Here is a 23,942-nt window from a genome sequence, read left to right as displayed (position 1 = left end):
TGCTTATAGCCTGTGACTTTTCTAATATTTGTCAGTTCCGATGAAGGGTCACTGACTCGAAACGTTAACTCTGCTTCTCTTTCCACAGATGCTGCCAGACCTGCTGAGTGGTTCCAGCATTTCTTGTTTTTATTTCAGATTTCCAGCATCCGCAGTATTTTGCTTTTATATTACTGTAAGGATCAATGCTGGGGTCTCAGCTATTTACAATCTATATTTATGACTTAAGATGAAGAGACAGAGAGTAAGGTATCTAAGTTTGCTGATGATACAAATGTAGGTGGAAAGGTATGCTGTGGGAAGGACACAGAGAGGCTGCAAAGCGATATAGCCTGGTTAAGTGAATGGGCAGCGAGATGGCAGATGGAGTATAATGTAGGGAAATGTGAAGTTATTCACTTCGATCATAAGAATAGAAAAGCAGAATATTTTATAAATGGTGTGAAACTTGTAAGTGTTGATGTTCAAGCAGACTTGAGTGTGCTTGTACAAGGAACGCAGAATGTTAGGATGCATGTCGAGCAAGCAATTAGGAAGGCAAATGGCATGTTGACCTTTATTGCAGGAATAAAGAAGTCTTGCTACAATTGTACAGGGTTTTGATGAGACCACATCTGGAGTACTATGCAGTTTTGGTCTTCACATTTAAGAAAGGATATACTTGCATTGGAGACAATACAGTAAATGGCAGAACCCTTAGGAGTATTGACAGGCAGAGAGATCTGGGCGTACAGGTCCACAGGTCACTGAAAGTGGCAACGCAGGTGGATAAGGTAGTCAAGAAGGCATACGGCATGCTTGCCTTCATTGGTCGCGGCATAGAATATAAAAATAGGCAAGTCATGCTGCAGCTGTACAGAACTTTAGTTAGGCCACACTTAGAATATTGCGTGCAATTCTGGTCGCCACACTACCAGAAGGACGTGGAGGCTTTGGCGAGGGTACAGAAGAGGTTTACCAGGATGTTGCCTAGTCTGGAGGGTATTAGCTATGAGGAGAGGTTGGATAAACTCGGATTGTTTTCACTGGAACGACAGAGGTGGAGGGGCGACATGATAGAGGTTTACAAAGTTGTAAGTGGCATGGACAGAGTGGATAGTCAGAAGCTTTTTCCCAGGGTGGAAGAGTCAGTTACTAGGGAACATAGGTTTAAGGTGAGAGGGGCAAAGTTTAGAGGGGATGTGCGAGGCAAGTTCTTTACACAGAGGGTGGTGAGTGCCTGGAACTTGTTGCCGGGGGAGGTGGTGGAAGCAGGTACCATAGAGACGTTTAAGCGGCATCTTGACAAATACATGAATAGGATGGGAATAGAGGGATACGGACCCCGGAAGTGCAGAAGGTTTTAGTTTAGGCAGGCATCAAGATTGGCGCAGGCTTGGAGGGCCGAATGGCCTGTTCCTGTGCTGTACTGTTCTTTGTTCTTTGTTCTAATACAGCGATCGTTCACTAAATTGGTCCCTGGGATGAGGCTGAGTCAATTGGGTAATACTTTTTGGAATTTAGAAAAATAAGAGGCAATCTCATTTAAACATACAAAATTCTGAAGGGGTTGGATAGTGTAGACACTGAGAGATTGTTGCTGCTGATTGGGGAATCTAAAACATGGGGCACAGAGTCAGCATAAAGGGCTGATCATTTAGGACTGAGATGAGAAGAAATTACTTCACTCAAAGAGTTGTGAATCTTTGGAATTCTCTACTGCAGAGGGTTGTGGATGCACACTGTTGAATGCATTTAAGGCTGGGATAGACAGATTTTTGGTGTCTCGGAATCAAGGGATATGGCGAGTGGACGGGAAAGGGGAGTTGAAGTCTAAGATCAGCCGTGAGCATTTTGAATGGCGGAGCAGTCTCAATGGGCCATGTGGTCTTCTCCTGCTCCTATTTCTTGTGTTTTTGTGACAGATTGCTGGACTGCTGTGACACCCTTTAAGCCCCTTTTCACACTTATCCACAGCCACGATGGCAGCTGTCTGAGCTTGCATGAGAATAGAATAGGGGCGGCACAGTGGCGCAGTGGTTAGCACCGCAGCCTCACAGCTCCAGTGACCCGTGTTCGATTCTGGGTACTGCCTGTGCGGAGTTTGCAAGTTCTCCCTGTGTCTGCGTGGGTTTCCTCCGGGTGCTCCGGTTTCCTCCCACCTCCAAAAGACTTGCAGGTTGACAGGTAAATTGGCCATTGTAAATTGCCCCTTGTGTAGGTAGGTGGTAGGAGAATGGTGGAGAATATGGGGTTCGTGTAGAGTTAGTATAAATGGGTGGTTGTTGGTCGGCACAGGCTCGGTGGGCCGAAGGGCCTGTTTCAGTGCTGTATCTCTAAATAAATATAAAAAAACTGAGCTTCCACTGCAGCACTCAAGATGTATGTGGCTGCTGCTTTTGATACAATGAAAGCTGCGACGCGGCCATCAGGCACTACATCATGGTTGGGTCTACAAGTGTGCGAATGGAGTTGACTACCACTTCCGTGCTCAGAAGAATGGGCTCCAAGCTCTGCAACAAGCCCTGTGACAAGTTGGACTCCTTCATGTTGCTTGACATTGACTGCAGGCTTTCTGGCAGGCTTCCCAATGCCCCGAGCATTTTGTTGCGCCGACCCATCAGTGTTTTTCTGAAGGCTGCCCTCATTTTTGCCCCCTTGCACAGGCTGCAGCCACTCACCCCGGTGTCTCCCCATGATAAGATCCCTGATCTATTCTCTAATTACATGCAGTATCAATGTCTGAGTTATTGGCTCTGTGTCTGAAATCAAGTGATGGTGCATCTTCATCATTGTTATCTTCTTGGTGTTCCTCAACTGATTGGCCTGGTTGCATTTCTTGGGTATCTGAAAGGAAAAAGGCACAGAGTAAGGTTGTGGTGCAGGTAGAAGGGGAGACATAAGAGATGCATGCTTATGCCATTTTGAACTTGTAATTCAGAAGAGAGTATGGGATATGGGTGAGATGGGATGTGAGAAGGAGGATTAGGTATGAGGGAACTGTCAACTTTGTTGGTTTCAGCCTCGCCACTGGCCACAGGCTCAGCAATGGCAGTTCCATTAATGGCCAGCACCATCTCCTGGGGGGTAGGGAGAGGATTACGACATGCAGGCATGCCAGCATCACCCACATCCCCAGAACTAATAGTTTATAATGGAGAAGGGAAGAGCGACTAAAGTCGTGTCAACACTTTAATATAATGTGAAGATACTATTCCAATGCTAACCTTCCACTACTGTGACATGAGTCATCCAGATCCATTTATAATTTATTTTTAGGTAAGTTGATTTAAAGATTAAATATAATGAAGAGTATGCAGCATTTGACTGTATACAGGTACTAGTGTAATGTAATTGAAGGACCAAAGTAAAGTGTCCACATTATAATGGGAGGTGGTGGCGTAGTGGTATTGTCACTGGACTAGTAACCCAGAGACCCAGGGTATTGCTCTGGGGACATGGGTTCAAATCCCACCACCGCAGAAGCTGGAATTTTTCCTTCCTTTGGGGAAGGAAATCTGCTGTCCTTACCTGATCTACATGTGACTCCAGACCCACAGCAATGTGGTTGACTCTTAGCATGCCCTCTGAGATGGCCTAGCAAGCCACTCAGTTGTATCTAACTGCTAGGAAGTCAATAAAAAAAGGAATGAAAGCGGACGGACCACCTGGCATCAACCTAGGCACCGGAAACAACAACAGCAAACCCAGCCCTATCGAGCCTGCAAAGTCCTCCTTCCGAACATCTGGGGGCTTGTGCCAAAGTTGGGAGAGCTGGCCCACAGACGAGTCAAGCAACAGCCTGACATAGCCATACTCACAGAATCATACCTTACAGACAATGTCCCAGACACTGCCATCACCATCCCCGGGTATGTCCTGTCCCACCGGCAGGACAGACCCAGCAGAGGTGGCGGCACAGTGGTATACAGTAAGGAGGGAGTTGCCCTGGGAGTCCTCAACGTTGACTCTGGACCCCATGAAATCTCATGGCATCAGGTCAAACATGGACAAGGAAACCTGCTGCTGATTACCACTTACTGCCCTCCGTCACTTGATGGGACAGTACTCCTCCATGTTGAACAGCACTAGAAGGAAGCACTGAGGGTGGCAAGTACTCTAGGTGGGGGACTTCAATGCCCATCACCAAGAGTGGCTCGGTAGCACCACGACTGACCAAGCTGGCCAAGTCCTAAAGGACATAGCTGCTAGACTGGGTTTGCGGCAGGTGGTGAAGGAACCAACAAGAGGGGAAAACATACTTGACCTCGTCCTCACCAATCTGCCTGCCGCAGATGCATCTGTCCATGACAGTACTGGTTGGAGTGACCTCCGCACAGTCAGAGAGTCATAGTCATAGAGAGATACAACACTGAAACAGGCCCTTCGGCCCACCGAGTCTGTGCCGACCATCAGCCACCAATTTATACTAATCCGACATTAATCCCATATTTCCTACCACATCCCCAACTTCCCTCAATTCTCCTACCACCTACCTACACTAGGGGCAATTTACAATGGCCAATTTACCTATCAACCTGCAAGTCTTTGGCTGTGGGAGGAAACCGGAGCACATGGCAGAAACACACGCGGTCACAGGGAGAACTTGCAAACTCCGCACAGGCAGGACCCAGAACCGAACTCAGGTCGCTGGAGCTGTGAGGCTGCGGTGCTAACCTCTGCTCCACTGTGCCGTCGTTGTGGACACGAAGTCCCGCCTTCACATTGAGGATACCCTCCTTTGTTTTGTGTGGCACTACCACCGTGCTAAATGGCATAGATTTTGAACAGATCTAGCAATGCAAAACTGGGCATCCATGAGGTGCTGTGGGCCATCAGCAGCAGCAGAATTGTACTGAACCACAATCTGTTACCTCATGGCCCGGCATATCCCCCACTCTACCATTACCATCAAGCCAGGAGACCAACCTTGGTTCAATGAAGAGTGCAGGAGGGCATGCCAGTAGCAGCACCAGGCATACCTCAAAATGAGGTGTCAACCTGGTGAAACTGCAACACAGGACTATCTGCGTGCCAAACTGCGTAAGCAGCATGCGATAGACAGCGAAGCTATCCCATAACCAACGGATCAGATCTAAGCTCTGCAATCCTGCCACATCCAGCCGTGATTGGTGGTAGACAATTAAACAACTAACTGGAAGAGGTGGCTCCACAAATATCCCCATCCTCAATGATGGGGGAGCCCATCACATTATTGCGAAAGATAAGGCTGAAGCATTTGCAACAGTCTTCTGCCAGAAGTGCCGAGTTGATGATCCATCTCGGCCTCCTCCTGAAGTCCCCAGTATCACAGATGCCAGACTTCAGCCAATTCGATTCACTCCGCTTGATATCAAGAAAAGACTGAAGGCACTGGATACTGCAAAGACTATGGGCCCTAACAATATTCCGGCAATAGTACTGAAAACCTGTGCTCCAGAACTTGCCGCGCCCCGAGCCAAGCTGCTCCAGTACAGCTACAACACTGGCACCTACCCTGCAATGTGTAAAATTGCCCAGGTATGTCATGTACGCAAAAGCAGGGCAAGTCCAACCCGGCCAATTACCGCCTCATCAGCCTACTCTCAATCATCAGTAAAGTGATGGAAGATGTCATCAATAGTGCCATCAAGCAGCACTTGCTTAGCAATAACCTGCTCAGTGACGCTGAGCTTGGGTTCCGCCAGGGCCACTCAGCTCCTGACCTCATTACAGCCTTGGTTCAAACATGGACAAAAGAGCTGAACTCCAGAGGTGAGGTGAGAGTGACTGCCCTTAACATCAAGGCAGCATTTGACGGAGTATGGCATCAAGGAGCCCTAGCAAAACTGAGGTCAATGGGAATCAGGGGGAGAACCCTCCACTGGTTGGAGTCATACCTAGCACAAAGGAAGATGGTTGTGGTTGTTGGAGGTCAATCATCTGAGCTCCAGGACATTGCTGCAGGAGTTCCTCAGGGTAGTGTCCGAGGCCCAACCATCTTCAGCTGCTTCATCAATGACCTTCCTTCAATCATAAGGTCAGAAGTGGGGATGTTCGCTGATGAGTGCACAATGCTCCACAATTCGTGACTCCTTAGACACTGAAGCAGTCTGTGTAGAAATGCAGCAAGACCGGGACAATATCCAGGCTTGGACTGATAAGTGGCAAGTAACATTCGCGCCACACAAGTCCCAGGCAATGACCATCTCCAACAAGAGAGAATCTAACCATCTCCCCTTGACATTCAGTGGCATTACCATTGCTGAATCCCCCACTATCAACATCCTAGGGGCTACCATTGACCAGAAACTGAACTGGAGTAGCCATATAAATACTGTGGCTCCAAGAGTAGGTCAGAGGCTAGGAATCCTGCGGTGAATAACTCACCTGCTGACTCCCCAAAGCCTGTCCACCATCTACAAGGCACAAGTCAGGAGTGTGATGGAATATTCTCCACTTGCCTGGATGGGTGCAGCTCCAACAACACTCAAGAAGCTCGACACCATCCAGGACAAAGCAGCCCACTTGATTGGCACCCCATCTACAAACATTCACTCCCTCCACCACCGACGCACAGTGGCAGCAGTGTGTACCATCTATAAGATGCATTGCAGCAATGCACCAAGGCTCCTTAGACAGCACCTTCCAAAACCGCGACCTCTACCAACTAGAAGGACAAGGGCAGCAAATGCATGGGTACAGCACCACCTGCAAGTTCCCCTCCAAGTCACACACCATCCTGACTTGGAACTATAGCGCCGTTCCTTCACTGTCGCTGGGTCAAAATCCTGGAACTCCCTTCCTAACAGCACTGTGGGTGTACCTACCCCACATGGACTGCTGCGGTTCAAGAAGGCAGCTCACCACCACCTTTTCAAGGGCAATTAGGGATGGGCAATAATTGCTGGCCTGGCCAGCGACGCCCACATTGCATGAATGAATTTTAAAAAAAAATACTAAAGCCATGTCTAGCTGTCAGCCAGGACCTACTTTCAACATTCTTGTCGTTGCTTCCACATTACTTACTTTAGAAGCAACCTCACTGCTCCCAAAGCTCTGATTGTGAGCAACACTGTTAAGAAGAATGGAAGCACATACAATTGGAGGCAACCTTTTGACATGGATAGGAAATTGGTTAACAGATAGGAAACGGAGAGACTGGATAATGGGTAGGTACTTCGTTTGACAGGATGTGACTTGTGTCCCTCAGGGATCTGTACAGGGCTCAACTTTTAACTATATTTATCAATGACTTAGATGAAGGAATAGAGAGCTGTATATTCACGTTTGCTGATGGGTGGCACAATAAGTAACCTAGATTGGAACAGAAAGTTGCAAAAGCACAATGATAGATTAAGTGAGTGGGCAAAACTGTTGCGGATGGAGTTCAACATGGGGAAGTGCAAGATAATGTGCTTTGGACCGAAGAAAGATAGATCAAAGTATTTTCTAAATGATGAGAAGCTAGGAGCTCTGGAGAAGCAAAGACTTATCGGGGTCCAAGTACATAAATCACTAAAACTGGTGAACAGGTACAAAAAACATTGAACAACCTAACAAATTAATGGTTAGCTTCTTAAGGGGATTGGACTACAAAGGAGTGGAAGTTGTGCTACAGTTGTATAAAGCTCTGGTTATACTGCATGTGGAGTACTGGATTCAGTTCTGAGCACTGCACCTCAGGAGGATACATTTGGCTTGGAAGGGGTGCAGCGATGATTCACCAGAATGATACCGGAGTTAAAAGCGCTAATTGTGAGGAAAGGTTGCACAGATTAGGCTTGTATTCCCTCCAGTATAGAAGATTAAGGAGCAATCTAATTGAGGTATTTAAGATGATTGAAGGATTTGATGGGACAGATTGACATCTTACTGGTCCAGCCGAGGTGGTTTTGACAGCGGGACAGGGAGGAATGTAGGATGGGAGGGCGTCAGGTTGACGAGTTTCCACCTCCGGTCAGTCCTGCCAGTGGTGGGGTGGAAGTGGCAAGGGCTACCTGTCTGGCAGCAGTGGGTAGCCAATTTGAATATGTAAGTGCCTACTTGTGGGCAGATTGAGGATGCAACAGACCCCTGCTGAGGCCAAAGCCTGGCAGGTGCCTGGAGATGGCTCACCAGCAGCTGGCCAGGGAGCCCATGAGGCCTCCTACACGTAGTCCCCAACGGAGCCACAGGGATCAGTGGGCCACAACTGTGGCCACAGGGCCATCCTGTGGAGCGATTTCTCCTCCACAGTGATGTCCTAGCAGCTGTGAACAAAGTTTATTTTTTTTAAATGCAGTTTGACTGTTGAAAGGCTTTCAAGTCTATCAAGTCCCCCTCCTATAGCTGCAGCACCCACCTCCACCGGTGGGGCTGCCATCCTTCCAAGGCTGCTGGCCCTCTGATTGGGTCTACATCCTCAGGAGACTGCCTGCTGCTGTTAATTGGACAGCAGATGTGGAGGCAGCCAATTAGGAGGCCACCTCCTGCAAGATCCTGCTGGTGGGCGCGCTGCCAGCAAGTATGGATTTGGGACCCAGAAATGGTACCGACCAGCGATTATTTTTAATGCAGGTAAGATTTCGCCCACTATTTCGTCTGGTAAGGGACTCCAGAACAAGGGGGGGCATAACCTTAAAATTAGAAGTAGGCCATTTGGGGTGATGTCAGGGAGCACTTCTTCAAGGGTAGTGGAAAGCTGGCACTCTCTCCCACAAAAAGCTGTTGAGGCTAGATCAATTGAAAATTTGAAAATCGAGATTGATATATTTTTGTTAGGCAAGATTACTAAGGGATATGGAACCAAGGCAGGCAAATGGAATTTAGATTCAGATCAGCTGTGAACAAACTGGAGGGGCAGAATGGTAAATCCTTGTTCCTATGTTACTGTTAGATGATATGAAATTTCAGGAACAGTTATGCTGTTTGTGCTGCCCATTACTATTGTTACATCATTTTTATAAATACAATTGATGTAATGAAATATAACTCTCATAAAAGAAGTGCATTTCATTTTGATAAACTGTTTCAACATAATATGTTTGTTTATTGATTTTCTAGTTGTTAAAAAATGTATTATTTTGATTACAGAAATACTGTGAAGAAGTGAATGCACAGAATAAATTATCTGTTGAAGATAATTTCACGGCCTTGAATATGCTTAAGCAGAAAGATTCAATCATTTCATCTTTAAAAGCGAGATTGATGCAGTATGAAGAATTTGAACAAATAAATCAGGTATGTACTTGTGACTTATGATAAGTCTGTTACTCGGACTTGTTTTAACATTTCAGTTTATTTTATAGGCATTCGTGTGTTGGAATCTTCAGCATATGGCTGCTTTTTAAGATAACATTTTGCATATTGGTTATTTTGCAAAAATTATGCAGGCATAGTCTATGACATTGTGTTCCATGCATGCATGATTAGTCCCAATTAAATGAAAATATGAAAATGACAGGTAAGAAAAGACCAGCTGATCCATGAAGCATGTCCTACAACATGATGGTCTGGCCATCATGGCTAAACACTTCTTCCCATGCCCCACCTTCCACCCAGCCCCCTTCCCACATCCATGTAACTGCTAAGGAAAATAAAAGAAAAAAAGTGCCAATAAAGAAAAAGAAACTCTAGAAAATTCCTCTCTGCCTACCTCAGGTGCTCAAAACCAGTCCAGGAACTGCCTGACATCCAGTTTATTCTTTTTATTCTTATGCTTACATAGTTCAGAAAACAGTGTGTCCTGCAAATTGCTGATCAGCTAGTACTGTATAAATGAGAAACTATCATGAAGAATGTTGGGAATTGCAGGATGACATGGACTGGTTTGGCGAATGGGCAATGAGGAGTAGACAGATAGCCAATGCAGTTCAACATAGAGATTCATAGATCTATTAGGGCATGAATACAACAGCGTGGAGGTGGTGATGAACCTGCACAATGGGCAGAATTTTAACTGCCAAGGGGGACGCTTTTGGGTGTGGGTGGGGGAGCTAAAGCCCTGAAAGTGCTGGCAGGTTGGAAACCTGACATGGTCCCGCCCTCTTCCAGGTTTAACCAAGGTGTGTTTAGAGGTGAGAAGGAAACCCCTGTGGAGTTGTCAGGTAAGTAATTTCAATATTTAAATAGTTAATTAGTTGTGACTTTAACCCAGGATTCTGGCTTTAGCAGTTAGTGCACAGGTTTCCCGAGCTGTGTGAAACTCGCCAGGGCAACATGGTAGGAACACAATGATGAGCCATTGATCAGTTAAACTGATAGACTTGAAAGCCTTTCAACAATCAAACTGCATAGCTGCTGGGCTGCCTATGTGAAAGGCTTGTGCTCATACCACTTGTTCAGAGAGACAGATTTCACTGTTTCACATGATTTCCAACTTTTTGGAAGTCATTTCACCTATCTTGGACTTTATTCACCTTGACCTGATCTTCCCTGCTGTCAGCCTTCACTGCAGCATGGATGCAGCTTATGCAGCTCAACTTTAGCCCTTTGCTAAGGAACAAGAAGAGTAGCAACACAGCACCAGGAGCAGCAGGAGCAACACTAGCAGCAGCACTAGCTCCCTTCTCCTCAGCCTCATGCCACTACATAGGACAAAAGGGATGGTCACAGACATCAAGCTCGAAAGAGATTGATGCCCCCCTCACAGGGTCTACTGGCAGAGAATTGGCATGTCTGAGCACCGTGCCTTATGAAGCTCAGGCTCTCAAGTAGATTGTTGCGGACATCTGCAGCCTCCTGGAGCAAAACCTCCTTTACTGTGGAGGTTGGCATGCATTGCCAGTGGCTATAACTAGGGGACCACCCCCAGTTCTATGCCTCTTCTTGGAGTTATGTGCTCTCTTCTGCAAAGAGAGAAAGCAGAGTTATGAGTTTGAGAAATGGATTGTATGGAGAAGATGCAATGAAAATATTCATGGAGAGTGACTGGGTGCGAGAGGTGACTAAAATAAGGGTGAGTGCAAGTGTTGGCCTTTCAGATGGGGCTGTGAGGAGGTGCCTGGAGAAAGAGGAATGAATGCAGCTGTCAGGTATATTGGTCTGAGCTTGGTTTGAGAGACTGGCTTCTTTCTCCCATCCACAGGAAACAGGACTACACTTCAGTCCCTTAGATCCCGCAGCAACACCTCCCAGGAAGAGTCAGAGACCTGAGAGAGTCTTCTTTCCAGTTCTGTGGTTGGTGAAACCTCAGGGAGCAACGTAGAATTCAGCTATTCTGAGCGCTGCCGGGGTGCCTTTAACTGGAGATCCCTTTTTTGTCACAGTGTGGTCGTGATCATGTCACACTCTGTGATTGGTCGGGAAACCTGGAAGCAGGATGCTAATGATGTGGCTTAGTTAAACAGCCTATAAACAAATGGGTTCCTAACGTACTGCTGGACTTTCTGCTGCAAGCAGGTCGACATCGGTAAAATTCTGCCCAATATGTTGGTTAGGCTATAGTGGAGGTATTCCATTTTAGAAAGGGTTTTGGAACCATGGAGTAGGTGCAATGTGCGTTCTGTAAGATGACACTGAGGATTAGAGGATATAACTGTGATGAGAGTCTTGGAAAAGTAGACCTGTATTCATAGGAGCAGAGAAGGTTAAGAGAATAATGAAAATGTTCAAAATTATGAGTTTCATACTGCAAATAGTGAAAGATTGTTTCCACTGGTTGGTCATTTGACTTATAAACCAAAAGCATAAAGGAGCAGGTTAGAATATTTTTCATGCAGAGTGTTATCAGATTATGCAATGGATGACCACAAGTGGCTGTCGAAATCCTGATGTGAAGCGAGCATAGGTACTTTGGATCAAATGGCTACTTACTGTTCTGAAATTTCTATGATTGCAAAATAAGTATGGCTGGACCAGACTAAAAAGCAGTTGTGTTCATCAAAGCAACAATGATTGTTCTATCTGTTCTATACCAATTATCTATCAATTTATGTCAAAAATGAGAAATGAAGCAAAAACTAAATGGGGGTGGGTGTCCATTAAGCAAAAAATAAACAAAATAAAAGAGGAGGAGGAAGTACAGCAGGGCCAACAACACCACAAATAGTATCAACTATCCGATGTTGCATATGCATATAAAGATAAGTAACGATCTGGCTGGCTGAGAACATGAGAAATAGGAGCAGCTGCAGCTATATGTTGAGGAACAACAGGAGCAGCCACACCAACACCAGTCGCACCAGTAGCAGCAACAACAGCAACAATGCCAACAGCAGATGCCTTCTGCACAACCCTTTGCCACGCTACATGACAAAGGGGATGGGCAGAGAGCTCCAGCTTGAAGGAGGCAATACCCCTAGCACTAGGTATCCAGACAAAGGATCAGTTTCCTTGACATAATGGAGCAACAGTGCCTCAGGAGGCTCAGGTCTGATGTCTGTAGCTTCCTCGAACAAGACCTCCATCCAGGAGTGCAAGGTAGGCACACATTGTTAGTGGCTGTCAGGGTCATCACAACTCTGAATTTCTTCACCTTTTATTCCTTTCAGCATCTCACAATATCACAAGTGCTTCTATCAGGTGACCAATGTCTTGCTTGCCAAGACCGCCACTAATGTCCACTTTGACACTGATGAGGCCAGCATACACAGAGGGCTGTTGGTTTTGCTGCAGTAGCTGGATTTGTACAGGAAGTCATTGACTGCATGCATGTGGCAATCAAGGCGCCCTCAGATCAGTCTGAGTCTTCATCAACCTTAAGGATTCCACTCCCTCAACGTGAACTTGTTTGTGACCACTGGAATGTTTTTGTGCATTTGTGCAAAAATCCTTGAAGCTGCCATGATTCATTCATTCTGTGACAGTCACAACTCCCACGTATTTTTGCACCTCCACGTGGCATGAATGGGTGGCTCCTTGGAGACAAGGGCTACCTTCTGAGGACCTGGCCGACTACACATGTAAGGAAAACCTACTACTAATACAGAGAAGAGGTATTACAGGAGCCACATGACCACAAAGGCGATAATAGAGCAAGCCATTGGGCTGCTGAAGATGTGATTCAGGTGCCTCAACAGATCTGAGGCTGCCCTTCAGTATGCCCTATCAAGGGTCTCCAGAATGGTTGTGGTCTGCTGTGCCTTGCACAACATGGCACGGCAGAGAGGAATGAACCAGCAGGAAGAGGAAGGTGCAGACTGATTGGCATCTGAGTAAGAGAAGGCAGAGGATGTGGATATGTGGTCATAGTGCCTGCAGCTGCTCATCTGGATGCTAGAGAAGCCCACAACTTCCTCATACAGGCACGTTTCAGCTAATCTGAATGCATGATGCCACACAGTAGTACCATCATAAACCATGTCCCCTCACCCCTGCAACACAAATCATTCCCACAGTCCAAAATCCAGCTGTCACATTCGCACCCTTTCTTCGCCTTCCAACCTGGTCATACCATTCATCTGAAGGCTACTGTCCAAGTGGAACTCGGGGTGCATCAAAACTGAGGCCAGGAGAATGAGGAGTTCAAATAACGTGTTTCATTCATTGAAATAAACATGAACATAATGCCGTGAACATTATTATACACACCCAAGTGCAACTATTGGATCACATACCCATCTGAACATCCACCACTGACACTCACCCTCATTTTAATGCACTGACTGTTCATCCATTTGACGCATTCTATTATTCTCACTCACAGCTCTCTTTCTCTCCTTACAGAAGAGAGCACAGAACACCAGGAAGAGGCAAAGAATTGGAGGTGTCCTCCAGCTATTAGTTGCACATCCTTGTGCAACTATTAGATCTTTCTCATCCAATTCCTATTACTCCTGTGTGGTGCAGCCGCTGTGGATATTTTATTTATTTATTTAGAGATACAGCACTGAAACAGGCCCTTCGGCCCACCGAGTCTGTGCCGACCATCAACCACCCATTTATACTAATCCTATATTAATCCCATATTCCTACCACATCCCCACCTTCCCTCAATTCCCCTACCACCTACCTATACTAGGGGCAATTTATAATGCCCAATTTACCTATCAACCTGCAAGTCTTTGGCTGTGGGAGGAAACTGGAGCACCCGGCGAAAACCCACGCGGTCACAGGGAGAACTTGCAAACTCCGCACAGGCAGTACCCAGAAACGAACCCGGATCGTTGGAGCTGTGAGGCTGCTGTGATAACCACTGCTCCACTGTGCCGCTCTTCCTGTCACTAAAACCTCCAATCTCACCTGCCAGTCATCTGCAGCCTGGAAGTTAAAATTGCTGGGACCTCATGTTGCCACAACCAGGGCGGGCATTGTGATGGTTTCTACATGGACTGCTTCATAGGAACATCGGAACATGGGAACATAGGAGCAGGAGTAGGCCATTCAGCCTATCAGGCCTGCCCCATCATTCAATATGATCACGGCTGATCATCCACTTCAATGCCTGGGTATCTGAGTATCTCTTCAGTATCTCAGGAGTTGTGAATGCTGCTGAACATTGTGCAATCATCAGCAAACATCCCCACTTCTGACCTTATGATTGAAGGAAGGTCATTGATGAAGCAGCTGAACATGGTTGGGCCAAGGACACTACCCTGAGGAACTCTTGCAGTGTTGTCCTGGAGCTGAGATGATTGACCTCCAACAACCACAATCATCTCCCTTTGCAGTAGGTATGACTCCAACCAGCAGATTCACATTGATTCCAGTTTGCTAGGGCTCCTTGATACCATACTCGGTCAAATGCTGCCTTGATGTAAAGGGCAGTCACTCTCACCTCACCTCACCTCTGGAGTTCAGCTCTTTTGTCCACGTTTGAACCAAGGCTGTAATGAGGTCAGGAGCTGAGTGGCCCTGGCGGAACCCAAACTAAGCGTCAATGAGCAGGTTATTGCTCAGCAAGTGCCGCTTGACAGCACTGTCTACGACACTTTCCATCACTTTACTGATGATTGAGAGTAGACTGATGGGGCGGTAATTGGCTGAGTTGGATTTGTCCTGCTTTTTGTGTACAAGACATACCTGGGCAATTTTACACATTGCCAGGTAGATGCCAGTGTTGTAACTGTACTGGAACAGCCTGGCTAGGGGCGTGGCAAGTTCTGGAGCACAGGTCTTCAGTATTATTGCTGGAATGTTGTTAGGGCCCACAGCCTTTGCAGTATCCAGTACCTTCAGCTGTTTCTTGATATCACGTGGAGTGAATCGAATTGGGTGAAGTCTGGCATCTGCGATACTGGGGACTTTAGGAGGAGACCGAGATGGATCATTCACTCAGCACTTCTGGCTGAAGATTGTTGCAAATGCTTCACCCTTATCTTTTGCACTGATGTGCTGGGCTCCCCCATCATTGAGGATGGGGATATTTGTGGAGCCACCTCCTCCAGTTAGTTGTTTAATTGTTCACCACCATTCATGACTGGACGTGGCAGGACTGCAGAGCTTAGATCTGATCTGTGGGTTGTGGGATCACTTAGCTGTTTCTATCGCTGTTTGGCACGCAAGTAGTCCTGAGTTATAGCTTCGCCAGGTTGTCACCTCATTTTGAGGTATGCCTGGTGCTTCTCCTGGCATGCCCTGCTGCACTCTTCATTGAACCAGGGTTGATCCCCCGGCTTGATGGTAATGGTAGAGTGGGGGATACGCTGGGCCTTGATGTTACAGATTGTGGTTGAGTACAATTCTGCTGCTGCTGATGGCCCACAGCGCCTTATAGATGCCCAGTTTTGAGTTGCTAGAATAGAGCACAGAACACCAGGAAGAGGCAAAGAATTCGAGGTGGCCCTCCAGCCATTTCAATACTGACAGCTACAGAGGAGGAGGTTCTCGAGATAAGCCAAGTCTCGGTGTGCCTGGCCATCGGAGATGGAGAAATGGGAGCCTCCCAGTTATCCAGTGACAGAGTTAATTATCACACAGCTACATTCCGAGGGTGTACTGTCACAGCAGTCATGCGGACCATGCACCAGTTTTGATAAACTTACTTCAGTGGAGCCCATAAGACAAATAGTTGTGTTTTCACCTGGTGACTCACACAACCCAAGTGAACAAGAACAAATGGTGGAGACAGGGACAGCAGTGAAGAGCTGTTTTATAGGGCGCGGGACACACCTTGCTCTGCTCAGCTGGATGGAGATGCTGAGCTTTGGGGGCCATCGATGAAGAGGATAATTCTGGAGCAGCAGTAAATAATGTTTGAGTTACTGGTAGACTTTCCAGTTGCACTGGAGCTTGCAGAGAGATTTGAGGAGTCTCAGGCATGAATAGTCTTTGCGATGATGTTTTCATCCATGGAACGAGTGGCCAATGCGGCAGTAAATAAATGCATGCTGGCCCTCACCAATTTCTTGCACACTTCGAATGCTGCCTTGAATAGGATTGATGCAACCCTAGCCTTGGCCCTTCAATACCCCATTGATGTGCAGCAAATGCTCTCCAGCTCATTGCTAGCAGGTAGGCCATTAGAGTGAACATGCGAATATACGAATTAGGAGCAGGAGTAGGCCACTCGACCCCTTGAGCCTGCTCCGCCATTCAATAACTTCATGGCTGAACTGATTTCTCCACATTTCCACCTACCCCTGAAAACCTTGCACCCCCTCGCTTATCATAAATCTATCTACCTCTGCCTTAAAAATATTCAAAGATTCTGCTTCCACCGCCTTTTGAGGAAGAGAATTCCAAAGATTCATGACCCTCTGAGAGAAAAAGTTTCTCCTCATCTCTGTCTTAAATGGGCAACCCGTTATTTTTAAACAGTGACCCCTCATTCTAGATTCTCCCACAAGGGGAAACATTCTTTCCACATCCACCCTATCAAGACCCCTCAGGATCTTATATGTTTCAATCAAGTCGCCTCTTATTCTTCTAAACTCCAGCAGATACAAGCCTAGCTTGTCCAGTCTTGCCTTGTAAGACAGCCCGCCCATTCCAGGTATTAGTCTCGTAAACCATCTCTGTACTGCCTCCAATGCATTTACATCCATCCTTAAATAAGGAGACCAATACTGTACACAGTATTGCAGATGTAGTCTCACCAATGTCCTGTATAGCTGAAGCATAACCTCCCTACTTTTGTATTCAATTCCCCTCGCGATAAACGATAACATTCTATTAGCTTTCCCAATTATGTGCTGTACCTACATACTAACCTTTTGCCATTCATGCACTAGGATACCCAGATCCCTCTGCATCTCAGAGCTTTGCAATCTCTCACCATTTAGATAATATGCTTTTTTATTCTTCCTGTCAAAATGGACAATTTCACATTTTCCCACATTATATTCCATTTGCCAGATCTTTGCCCACTCATTTAACCTATATATATCCCTTTGTAGCCTCCTTACGTCCTCTTCCCAACTTACTTTCCTACCTATCTTTGTATCATTTAGCAACCATACCTTCGGTCCCTTCATCTAAGTCGTTTATATAATTTGAGAAAAGTTGAGGCCTCAGCACAGATCCCTGTGGCACACCACTCGTTACATCTTGCCAACCAGAAAATGACCCATTTATGCCTTCTCTCTGTTTCCTGCTAACTAGCCAATCTTCTATCCATGCCAATATGTTACCCTACACCAATTGAGCTTTAATTTTCTGCAATAACCTTTGATGTGGCACCTGATCAAAATGCCTTCTGAAGACGGAAAAGGGGATATGGAAATGGGGACAAAAACAAGAAATGCTGGATTCACTCAGCATGCTGCCAGACCTGCTGAGTGAATCCAGCATTTCTTGTTTTTGTTTCAGATTTCCAGCATCCGCAGTATTTTGCTTTTATTATATGGAAATGGGGACTCTGCTCAAAGCTCTCTGATTCTCACTTGTTGCCTCCCTCCTCATTCAGTGCCGCACATGCTGCCTAATGCCCTGATAGCTGAATCTGCCGCTGCACAGGTGCAGGTAGAGCAGTCTTTGACAGTGCCCTGACGGGTTTCAGAACCCAGTGGATGTCAGCCAAGAGCATCTCAGTAGTCAGATCGGGGATCTTAGCAGCCTGCCTCTACCTCTGCTGAAGCCTTAGGGGCTCACAAGTGTCATCAGCCACATTCCACGTGAATAGCCCCTTGTCTCCAAGCCACCAGCCAGTAAGTCTATTCCGAGGTGTAAAGAGCTCAAGGAGTGTGGACTGGCACAGGATGAATGCATCATAGCAGCTTCCTGGGAATCTTACTCACACCTGCATAATGATCTTTTTGTGGTTGCAGACAGCTGCACATTGGATGGAATGGAAGCCCTTATGGTTCATGAGCACTCCTGGATGATCTGGGGGGTGCTTCGATTGCAGCATGTGTGCAGCCAATGACACCCTACACCAATGGAAAATCAGCCAGAGCCACAAACCCATGTGCTCGCTCGCACAAAAACAGAAAACGCTGGAAATACTCAGCAGGTCAGGCAGCATCTGTGGGGCGAAAAGCAGAGTTAATGTTTCAGGTTGAAGGTCACTTGCTCCTTAAAGCTAAAATTCCCACCAAAATACTCGTTTAACATCTCTGCCATTTCCTTGTTCCCGATTATATATTTTCCTGATCACACTAAATAACACCCCACTTGGATCCACGGTGACAGACAATTTGTCCCTTAATGCAGAACTTGATACACGCATGGGGAAAGTAGCCACCACTTTTGGCTGACTCGCATGGGATAACACCAAGCTGACCCTTAGGACCAAGCTGATGGTTTTATGAGACCTGTGTTCTCAGCACCTTGCTGTATGGCTGTAAAACATGGGCAACTTACAGCTACCAGGAAAAGAAGCTCAATAATTTTCACCTTTGCTGTCTGCGGCACATTATCGGTATATCCTGGAAGGACAAAATCATGAATGCGTAAGTCCTTTCAAAGGCAGAGCTCCCAAGTGTGTTGACACTATTCAAATAGAAGCGGCTTCGGTGGATCGGACACGTTCGCAGCATGGAAGATGGTCACATAACCTAGGGTGAGGTAACCAAGGCCAGATGACCAGTGGGGCGCCCAAAGTTCTGCTTCAAGGATGCCTGCAAGTGTGATGTGAAGGTCCTAAATATTGAATATTGCACCTGGGAGTCACTAGTTGGTGAAATAGGGAAATGGCGACACATCCTGAGGACCGGCATGCACTACCACAACGACCAGTGGCTACAGCAGCTTGGCAACAGGCAGCAACGCCAAAAACAACTCACAGCGTCACTTGGCAACTTCACATGCGGCGCTTGTGGCAGAACCTGCCTCTTGAAGCTTGGCCTACACAGCCATCAGCAAAGGTGCTCAAGAGAAGGCACCCCACCTAAATGGATTGTTTTCTGCATATCTATCATCTTCCGAAGATGGAAGAATGCCAATACCATTATGATTTTCCCATCTCAATCTCTAATGGACCCACCGTTTTCTTTCATTATTCTCTTGATTTTTACATACTTCTCGAAGCTCTTACAATTTTTTTTGATATTTCTTGCTAATTTACTGGCATTTTATTTTCTCTCTCTTTATCAATATTTTGGTCATCCTTTGCTGGTTTCTAAAACTCTACCAATTCTCAAGCTTACTACTCTTCGCAATATTCTAAGTCTATTCTTTTAATCTAATATTCTCCATAATTTGTTTAGTGAGCCATGGATGGATCACTTTTCCTGTGGAGTTTTTATTTCTCAGTGGAATGTATATTCATTGACATTTATGAAATATTTCCCAACATCAGAACTTTTAAACTAATTTCTTAATCTGCCTTAGCCAACTAATGTAATTGACTTTATTTAACTTCAATACTCTAGTTTTGGACTTGTGTATGCCACTCTCAAACTCAGTGTGAAATTCTATCACATTATGATCACTCTTCTCCAAGGATCTCTGGTGATGAGATTACTAATTAACACTGTCTCATTACACAAGAAAAGATCTCAAACAGTCTCTTTCCTGGTTGGTTCCATGACATATTGTTCTGGGAAACTGTCTCAAATACATTCCATCCTCCAAACTACTTTTGATTTGATTTGGCCACGCTATATGATGATTAAAGTCCCTCATGATTATTGCATTGCCTTTGCTACATGCTCCTCTTATTTCTTGATTACTACTCTGTCAAACAGTATGACTACTGCTTGGCAGCCTATAAATTGCTCCCACCAGTGTTATTTGCTCCTTGTTATTTATTATCTCCACCCATACTGATTCTACTTCCTGCTCTTCTGAAGTAAGTTCATTCCTTACTACTGTCCTTCTGTCATCCTTTATTATCAGGGCTAAAACGCCCCCCGCTCCGCCCCCCCCCCACTGCCTCTTTCATTGCAGCAGCTTATTCGGGAGCAGAGAGTGCGAGCGAGTGAGCAGCTGGGAAGGTCAGTTTCAGCTTAAACTTAATTCCCTTTTGTTTTCGGCGGACCAAGGGGCTGCTGGGTAAGTAAACCCTATATATTTGGGCCGTTTAAAATAACTTACCTTTCATTGCAGCAGCTTATTCGGGAGCAGAGAGTGCGAGCGAGTGAGCAGCTGGGAAGGTCAGTTTCAGCTTAAATTTAATTCCCTTTTGTTTTCGGCGGACCAAGGGGCTGCTGGGTAAGTAAAACCCTATATATTTGGGCCGTTTCTGAACCCGAGAAACTACACGGATAGTGTCTCCCACCCGCCCTCCTCCTCTAACCAAAAAAAAAGGACTCGGTGGTGTGCAGATAAGGTAAGGCTTTTTCTACTTTTATTTTATCGTGTGATTGGTAAAAACTTTTCATTCCTTTTTCATTTTTTCTAAGTTTCAGACTAAGTTAAGCTTAAGATTAAGAATGGCAGGAGATTTCAGACCCGTGTTATGCTCCTCTTGCTCAATGTGGGAGCTCAGGGACACGGCTGATGTCCCTGACTCCTTCACGTGCAGGAAGTGTGTCCAGCTGCAGCTCTTGTTAGACCGCATGACGGCTCTGGAGCTGCAGATGGACTCACTTTGGAGCATCCGCGATGCTGAGGAGGTCGTGGATAGCACGTTTAGCGAATTGGTCACACTGCAGATTAGGATTGCTGAGGGAGAAAGGGAATGGGTGACCAAAAGGCAGAGAAAGAGCAGGAAGGCAGCGCAGGTGTCCCCTGCGGTCATCTCCCTCCACAACAGGTATACCGTTTTGGATACTGTTGAGGGAGATGGCTCACCAGGGGAAGGCAGCAGTAGCCAGGTTCATGGCACCGTGGCTGGCTCTGCTGTTCAGAAGGGCGGGAAAAATAGTGGAAGGGCTATAGTCATAGGGGAATCGATTGTAAGGGGAGTAGATAGGCGGTTCTGTGGTCGAAAACGAGACTCCCGAAAGGTATGTTGCCTCCCAGGTGCACGGGTCAGGGATGTCTCAGATCGGCTGCAGAACATTCTGAAGGGGGAGGGTGAACAACCAGTTGTTGTTGTGCACATAGGCACCAATGATATAGGTAAAAAACGGGATGAGGTCCTACAAGCAGAATTTAGGGAGTTAGGAGCCAAGCTAAAAAGTAGCACCTCAGAGGTAGTAATCTCAGGATTGCTACCAGTGCCACGTGATAGTCAGAATAGAAATGAAAGAATAGTCAGGATGAATGCGTGGCTTGAGAGATGGTGCAGGAAGGAGGGGTTCAGATTTTTGGGACATTGGGACCGGTTCTGGGGGAGGTGGGACTATTACAAATTGGACGGTCTACACCTGGGCCGGACTGGAACCAATGTCCTTGGGGGTGCTTTTGCTAACGCTGTTGGGGAGGGTTTAAACTAATGTGGCAGGGGGTTGGGAACCAAATGAGGAGGTCAGTGGACAGTAAGGAGGTAGTAACGAAAGCCTGTAAGGAACTAGATAATGAAGTCAGCATGACCAAGGGAAAGAGTAAGCAGGGAGCAGATGATGAAAGCAAAGGGACTGGTGGTCTGAGGTGCATTTGTTTTAATGCAAGAAGTGTAGTAGGTAAGGCAGATGAACTTTGGGCTTGGATTAGTACCTGGGAGTATGATGTTATTGCTATTACTGAGGCTTGGTTAAGGGAAGGGCATGATTGGCAACTAAATATCCCAGGATATCGATGCTTCCGGCGGGATAGAGAGGGAGGTAAAAGGGGTGGAGGAGTTGCATTACTGGTCAAAGAGGATATCACAGCTGTGCTGAAGGAAGGCACTATGGAGGACTCGAGCTGTGAGGCAATATGGGCTGAACTCAGAAATAGGAAGGGTGCGGTAACAATGTTGGGGCTGTACTACAGGCCTCCCAACAGCGAGCGTGAGATAGAGGTACAAATATGTAAACAGATTATGGAAAGATGTAGGAGCAACAGGGTGGTGGTGATAGGAGATTTTAATTTTCCCAACATTGACTGGGATTCACTTAGTGTTAGAGGTCTAGATGGAGCAGAATTTGTAAGGAGCATCCAGGAGGGTTTTCTAGAGCAGTATGTAAATAGTCCAACTCGGGAAGGGGCCATGCTGGACCTGGTGTTGGGGAATGAGCCCGGCCAGGTGGTTGAAGTTTCAGTAGGGGACTACTTTGGGAATAGTGATCACAATTCCGTAAGTTTTAGCATACTCATGGACAAAGACGAGAGTGGTCCTAAAGGAAGAGTGCTAAATTGGGGGAAGGCCAACTATACCAAAATTCGGCAGGAGCTGGGGAATGTGGATTGGGAGCAGCTGTTTGAAGGTAAATCCACATTTGATATGTGGGAGGCTTTTAAAGAGAGGTTGATTAGCGTGCAGGAGAGACATGTTCCTGTGAAAATGAGGGATAGAAATGGCAAGATTAGGGAACCATGGATGACAGGTGAAATTGTGAGACTAGCTAAGAGGAAAAAGGAAGCATACATAAGGTCTAGGCGGCTGAAGAAAGACGAAGCTTTCGAAGAATATCGGGAATGTAGGACCAATCTGAAACGAGGAATTAAGAGGGCTAAAAGGGGTCATGAAATATCTTTAGCAAACAGGGTTAAGGAAAATCCCAAAGCCTTTTATTCATATATAAGGAGCAAGAGAGTAACTAGAGAAAGGATTGGCCCACTCAAGGACAAAGGAGGAAAGTTATGCGTGGAATCAGAGAAAATGGGTGAGATTCTAAATGAGTACTTTGCATCAGTATTCACTGAGGAGAGGGACATGACGGATGTTGAGGTTAGGAACAGATGTTTGATTACTCTAGGTCAAGTCGGCATAAGGAGGGAGGAAGTGTTGGGTATTCTAAAAGGCATTAAGGTGGACAAGTCCCCAGGTCCGGATGGAATCTATCCCAGGTTACTAAGGGAAGCGAGAGAGGAAATAGCTGGGGCCTTAACAGATATCTTTGCAGCATCCTTAAACACGGGTGAGGTCCCGGAGGACTGGAGAATTGCTAATGTTGTCCCCTTGTTTAAGAAGGGTAGCAGGGAAAATCCAGGTAATTATAGACCGGTGAGCCTGACGTCAGTGGTAGGGAAGCTGCTGGAGAAGATACTGAGGGATAGGATCTATTCCCATTTGGAAGAAAATGGGCTTCTCAGTGATAGGCAACATGGTTTTGTGCAGGGAAGGTCATGTCTTAACAACTTAATAGAATTCTTTGAGGAAGTGACAAAGTTGATTGATGAGGGAAGGGCTGTAGATGTCATATACATGGACTTCAGTAAGGCGTTTGATAAGGTTCCCCATGGTAGGCTGATGGAGAAAGTGAAGTCGCATGGGATCCAGGGTGTACTAGCTAGATGGATAAAGAACTGGCTGGGCAACAGGAGACACAGAGTAGCAGTAGAAGGGAGTTTCTCAAAATGGAGACGTGTGACCAGTGGTGTTCCATAGGGATCCGTGCTGGGACCACTGTTGTTTGTGATATACATAAATGATTTGGAGGAAAGTATAGGTGGTCTGATTAGCAAGTTTTCAGATGACACTAAGATTGATGGAGTAGTAGATAGTGAAGGGGACTGTCAGAGAATACAGCAGAATATAGATAGATTGGAGAGTTGGGCAGAGAAATGGCAGATGGAGTTGAATCAGGGTAAATGCGAGGTGATGCATTTTGGAAGATCCAATTCAAGAGTGAATTATACAGTAAATGGAAAAGTCCTGGGGAAAATTGATGTACAGAGAGATTTGGGTGTTCAGGTCCATTGTTCCCTGAAGG

General features: G+C 46.2%; 1 protein-coding gene across 7 annotated transcripts in view; it reads left to right on the top strand.

Annotated features, from left to right (window-relative positions):
* Positions 1 to 23,942, top strand: part of c2h10orf67 (chromosome 2 C10orf67 homolog) — a 479,419-nt gene that overhangs the window by 95,506 nt on the left and 359,971 nt on the right. For all 7 annotated transcript variants that reach the window (XM_068051701.1, XM_068051710.1, XM_068051719.1 and 4 more), the window contains exon 5: positions 9,034 to 9,180. In XM_068051701.1, the coding sequence (XP_067907802.1) occupies positions 9,034 to 9,180 (147 nt within the window). The remainder of the gene's footprint in view (positions 1 to 9,033; positions 9,181 to 23,942) is intronic.

Source organism: Heterodontus francisci, chromosome 2, assembly GCF_036365525.1.
Source record: "Heterodontus francisci isolate sHetFra1 chromosome 2, sHetFra1.hap1, whole genome shotgun sequence".
In the NCBI taxonomy this organism is placed as follows: domain Eukaryota; kingdom Metazoa; phylum Chordata; class Chondrichthyes; order Heterodontiformes; family Heterodontidae; genus Heterodontus; species Heterodontus francisci.
This window is presented reverse-complemented; position numbering and strand designations above follow the sequence as displayed.